At 32.6% G+C, this 5,923-nt stretch overlaps 1 protein-coding gene across 1 annotated transcript; it reads left to right on the top strand.

The window, feature by feature from the left end:
* Positions 1–733: 733 nt before the first annotated feature.
* LOC105778212 (probable auxin efflux carrier component 1c) lies at positions 734–3,206 on the top strand. The gene is made up of 5 exons (XM_012601870.2): positions 734–1,695; positions 1,797–2,037; positions 2,267–2,352; positions 2,446–2,680; positions 2,787–3,206. Exons 1-5 carry the CDS (start codon positions 969–971, stop codon positions 2,851–2,853), a joined length of 1,356 nt encoding a protein of 451 aa, XP_012457324.2. The 5' UTR covers positions 734–968; the 3' UTR covers positions 2,854–3,206.
* Positions 3,207–5,923: the final 2,717 nt, after the last annotated feature.

Genomic DNA, 5,923 nt, shown 5'->3' with positions numbered 1-5,923 from the left:
TCTTCTTGGGAGTGCAATGTGCCCTACCACTGCACCCAATATTTGTTGGTAGTGCTACTTTTAATCTTAGGAATTAATCCGTCCACTATTTTATTTAATAATAGAAATCTAATTGATAACATTATTAAAAGGACTTCTATTAAATTAGATTATGCGGCATTTCTAAAATAAAAACTGTTGCTTACATACTAATATTACACTATTGAAAGATGAAATAAGTAAATAAAAATGTTGAATTTGGGATTGTAAAGTTTTTGGTTTTGAATCCACAGATTTAAGGGTCATTTAGCAATAAACAAAGTGAAAGTCGATACTTTAGGTTTTTTTTGTTTGTTTGTTTTACATGACTTCCATATGCAATTTTATATCGATCAGATGACTGATTTTTAAAGTTTAAAATAGCCACAAAATCCAATTTAATTGAAATCTTTTGATATGTTATCAATTAGATTTAAATTGTTAAAGCAAAAGAAAAGAGGATTAAATTTATGAAATTAAAAGTAAAAGGATTAATTCATAAAAAAATGCAGAGTATATGGGCTGGAAGCAGAATTAGACCTTAATTAATGTTTTATGAGATGAAAATTATCTTTTTTTTTTTTTTTGTACAAAAAATATGTCATTCATTCACCCCTGTTGTCTGGTCCCAGTTGGTCGTCAAGTAAAAATAGAACTTGTGAGTGACTTGATAAATTGAGTTTGTCTTTAGTGATATAAAACCAAAAGTCTTGCCATACACGAAAAAAAGAACTCAATCCAAGGTATCTCTTGTGCTTCAACATATCACATCTGAAGATGCTTGTTAAACCAACAAATTGTGGTAAAATAAACCCTTTTCAAGTCTAAAAGTATCTCAAATAAACCCGGTTGCTGTATCAATACAAGAAGCTATTCATTCTTCAAGAACTGCAGTCTATAATACACTAGAAGGCTGCCAAGGGAAAACAAGTGTATTGAAGAGGAAAACGATGATTGGCATCAAGGATCTGTACAGTGTTCTGACTGCAGTTGTTCCTCTTTATGTCACCATGTTCTTGGCTTATGGTTCAGTGAAATGGTGGAACGTATTCACCCCGGAACAATGTGCCGGCATCAACAGATTCGTCGCCATCTTCGCCGTTCCGCTCCTCTCCTTCGAGTTCGTTTCGAGGATAAATCCTTACAAAATGGACCTCCTTTTCCTTGCCGCTGATGGAGTCTCAAAAGTCCTGATATTGTTTGCTTTGCTTTGTTGGGCCAATTTCACAAAGACAGGCGGCCTGGACTGGTCTATCACAGTTTTCTCACTTTCCACTCTCCCAAACACTCTTGTCATGGGGATTCCCCTACTGAAATCCATGTATGGGGATGACAAGGAATACCTAATGATTCAAGTTGTGGTGCTGCAATGCATAATCTGGTATACCCTATTACTGTTTTTGTTTGAATATAGAGAAACAAGAACTGAAGTCTTGAGCAAGTTCAAGGAAAGTAGTGTTAGTTCTAAGAACTGTTGCAGTGAAGATGAAGTCATTGATGTTATTGCCACAATATCATCTAACCAGCAGCAGCAGCAGCAGCAGACGGCTCAAAATGCAAACAAGATTGCACCGGATCAATCTCAGCGATTCAGGCCTATGGTAGCAGCATCGATGGAGGGAGAGGGTAAAGAGCTCCATTTATTCATTTGGAGATGTGGATGTTGCATTTCAACTGGCAAGTCTTAACAGCTAACACTACAATTTTCTAAATTTTAATCCATATATTTTTCTTCCACATTTCGCATGAATTGTTCTGATGTATGAATGATATCTTAGATGGGGCAAGTACTACCTGTGAGAAGCAGTCAGTGCAAGCTGGTCAAAGAGAAGAAAGCAGTAGTACTGCAAAGGTGGTTGAGAGTGTAAAGCAAGAGGATGTCGAAAATGCTAGCATTCCCTCTTCTTTTTCTTCATCAATGCTCCTCAAAATATTGAGAAAAGTCTGGCTCAAGCTTGTGAGGAACCCTAACTCTTACTCAAGTTTGCTGGGTCTAAGCTGGGCTCTAGTCTCTTGCAGGTTCTTTTAGACCTCACTCACTCACTTTCTAAATGCTATGTTGCTCAGACTCGGGATGAGTGTCGGGTACCCTATGTGTCCAACACGGGTATATTCAATATTTTAAATCTCTAAATACGATGTATTGGTGTATGCGAACACCTCAAAGAAAACAAAGAGTCAGAGTAATATAGTGTAGATGGTCACCCTATTCCAGCCTTATTAACTGGTCAATTGCTTTTGTCTACAGATGGGACATAAAGAAGCCCCAAATAATGGAAAATTCAGTCACGATATTGTCAAGTGCAGGTCTTGGGATGGCAATGTTTAGCCTTGGTAACATCTTTTTATTTTTTATTTTTTCTTAGGATAACCCCATTAATCTAAAAGTTGAATAAGAATTAAGCTGAAATTTGTTAATTGTATAAGGATTATTCATGGCTTTGCAACCAAGGATCATTGCCTGTGGAAAGAAGCTGGCTTTATATGGGATGGTAGCTAGGTTTATAGCAGGACCGGCAGTAATGGCGATAGCATCCATCGCAGTTGGCCTCAAAGGCACTACCTTAAAGTTGTCTATTGTACAAGCAGCATTGCCTCAAGGAATTGTCCCTTTCGTTTTTTCTAGGGAGTATAATCTGCATCCTGATGTATTGAGCACTGCGTGAGTTACACCACAAAATACCAAATGCAGTTTATCTATATATATACCGCAAATACATACACGACTGTAATCTAAATTGTACTAATATCTGTGTTTGTATGTGCAGGGTGATATTTGGAATGATAGTTTCTCTGCCCATAACAATAGTATATTACATTTTGTTGGGTATTTGAGGAGTCATATTTGGAAGGATGAAAACATAAACATGAGGAACTCAGCAGCATTGTTCAGAGAGATCCAAGATTATGGTCAAAACCAGCAGCAGCAATATTCATATGTTTTTGTGCTGAGTTGATGTTTAGTTTTGCTCAGGCATGAAGCAGCACTGGGTTCTGACTCTTCTTATTAAACTCAAATACTACCCCCCCTATTGCCTAATCCGTTTTTGAAGGGTACATTTCACGCATTCAGAGCTCATGTATCCTGTTTCTATTATGTATATGTCTATGTATGTGTATACGGCATGAACACATAAGAAACTTCATATCAAACATTGCCAATGAATATGAGTCTCGTAAACCATAAATCATAGTGCTTAATACATCAACTTCAATCCTCAAAAGCAACGGCGAAGCCATGAAGATTTATAAGGGCTCGATTTTTATGTAAAGTAATACCTTTTTATTGGTCTAGCTTACTTGAACAAACTGCTTTCAAAATCTAAGTTAATTTTGATCACCCAAATTTACATTTAAAAAAAAAGTAAAATATATTAAATATTACAATTATTTAAGTTTTTCTTATCAAATTAACATTATCTTCTTACCAATTTAATATTTAGATACTACCTATATTAGTTTACTAAATTAAATTGAAAGCGTTCCCAAATATCTCTTTTACCAAATTAATATTTAGATACTACTTTCTATTAATTTATCAAATTCAATATAAAAATTATAAATTATATAAAAAAATCAAACTAAATTTCTTTAGAAAACTTGGGGGAGGGGCCAACACAAATTATCATATTTTTAGACATTAATTATAATATTAAAATAAAATTTAATAAATTTAGGGGGCTGGAGCCCAGCTCCCCTAAATCCGTCTTTGCTCATAAAAGACTGAAGGTTCTTCATCATGATTGTCACTACAATATCGGTCCAATCTATCCATATGTGTCATTTTAATTCTAAATTAGTATCAAATAGTTTAAATTTATTTTGGTTAAATATTTTTGTGTATATTAATTGTTTCAATGCACCTAAATCGATTTCAGCCAATATTGACCTACATGCGTATCATAAAATTGTAATAGCTTGAATCAATTTTTTTCTCTAGATTAATGTATTTTATTTTATAATTACATTTAAAAAAACAAACTTTTAAACTTTTTTAATAAATTTAAGAGATAAATATCAAAATTATACATGAACTTTGGTCTAAAGTGCAATTTGGTATAATTATATACATGAAACTTTGATTGGTAAAAGTATTATTTATTCACCGTGTTTTAGAATACTGAATAAGCAATAAACTAATTTTGATTGGTAATTTTAGTCACTCATTGCTAGTTTTGGGAAAATAGAAAGAAATATTTTTTGTTTATTTTCAAGAGGTTTTTTAAATAAGAGTTTTTCCTCATCTTTCTAGTTTTAAGTTTAAATTTTTATCAACTATTTTTATTTTACATCTAACTATTGTAACATATATGTAATAAATAAGTTTTTCCTCACGTTATTACATTAGAAACCAAACGAGGCAGTGTATAAAATTGTACAAAAGTCAAAGTTCATGCATAATATTGCAAATTAAACAAAAGCTCATGTATAATATTACAAATTAAACCAAAATTCATGTGAAATTTTGTAGATGACATTATTGAGATATGTAACCACGAGCCGTAAGCATGAACCGTAAAACAAGCATGAAGAATAAAAAAATAATATTAAATTGCACATGTTCGAAGAATACAGAAAGATACAATAAATCATTAATTAAATAGATAGCAATTTGAGAATGCCACACACGGTTATGTTTATGATGGTTGAACATTAAATTGTCACAAATCTATTAATGGGATTATCTTGAAAGGTTTACATTATAATATCGAGTAGAATGCAGAAAAATGGCTTCTATCATGCATGGTTTTTGTATTATTTAGTCAATTTGTTTCATTTTTGCATCAGGTATGGATCTTGAGTTTCAAGCCTTGTAGATTCTAGATAAAGAAGATGAACTAATTGTTTGCTGGAGGAAATTTATAAGAATGATATTGATCACAATCTATGTTTAGTTCGGAATTTTTAGGAGAACGAGTTATCACTTTTTGCAATGGAGAGCAATGAAGAGAACCCTTCTCAATATATAGAGATCGATTCAAAGGATGAATATCTGATTATTGGGGGAAAATCTTTATCTCATTAAATTATTTCGTATGGTTGATCTGAAGAATATGATAAGTTGAGGTCCATGTTCTTTTAATAATTTTACTTCTCTAACACATCAATTGGCCAAAGGCGAGAATCAAAGGATATTGATTATAATTACTTGGATTTTGATTCAAGTGCATGATCTTTCACTAGGTTTTTCTTTAGAATCTATTTTAAGGAATCTGGGGAATGTTATAGATTCTTTTCTTTGTTATGATACTACTATGAATCAAAATAGGTGGAATAAATATATGTGTGTGTCAAGGTTCATTTGGACATCTGTGAAAAATAGAACGTCGATAATGACAATGTATCACAAAGAAAAGAGAAAGAAAAATAAAGAACACACAGATTTTTACGTGAAAACCCTTTTGGAGAAAAACCACAGGCAGTGGAGAAGATAATTCACTATGTCGAAATTCGAATGGTTACAAGAAGAGTAGACTATGTCTACTTATGGGCTTGTAAAATCATATTCTAATAGGAGTGTAGTGAGGTTGAAACACCTTATTCTAATCAATATCAAATAGATGAAGTGTAATAAAGTCGAAAAACCTTATTCTAAAATAAAATAAAAGAAGTGTAGTTCTATAGGGATTTTACTTTTATTTTATTTTACCACTGTATTTTATTTAAATAAGGATTCGAGTCACTTAATTTTAACAATCTCCACCTTGACACGAATTCTCAATTAACATGTTCTTCATCGCGAACTCTCAACGAACAAGTTTCTCACATCTTCCATAAACCCCTTAAGGGTTTAACTTCAATAATGAACACCAATCAAGTCTAAGCAATGTCCAAACTTGGTAATAGGAAGTGACTTAGTCATCATATCTGTAGGATTTTCATGAGTACTAATTTTGCTCACAAC

The sequence above is a fragment of the Gossypium raimondii genome, chromosome 10 (genome assembly GCF_025698545.1).
Source record: "Gossypium raimondii isolate GPD5lz chromosome 10, ASM2569854v1, whole genome shotgun sequence".
Taxonomy (NCBI): domain Eukaryota; kingdom Viridiplantae; phylum Streptophyta; class Magnoliopsida; order Malvales; family Malvaceae; genus Gossypium; species Gossypium raimondii.
The sequence above is the reverse complement of the archived record's forward strand: the minus strand, read 5'-3'. Positions and strand labels throughout refer to the sequence as shown.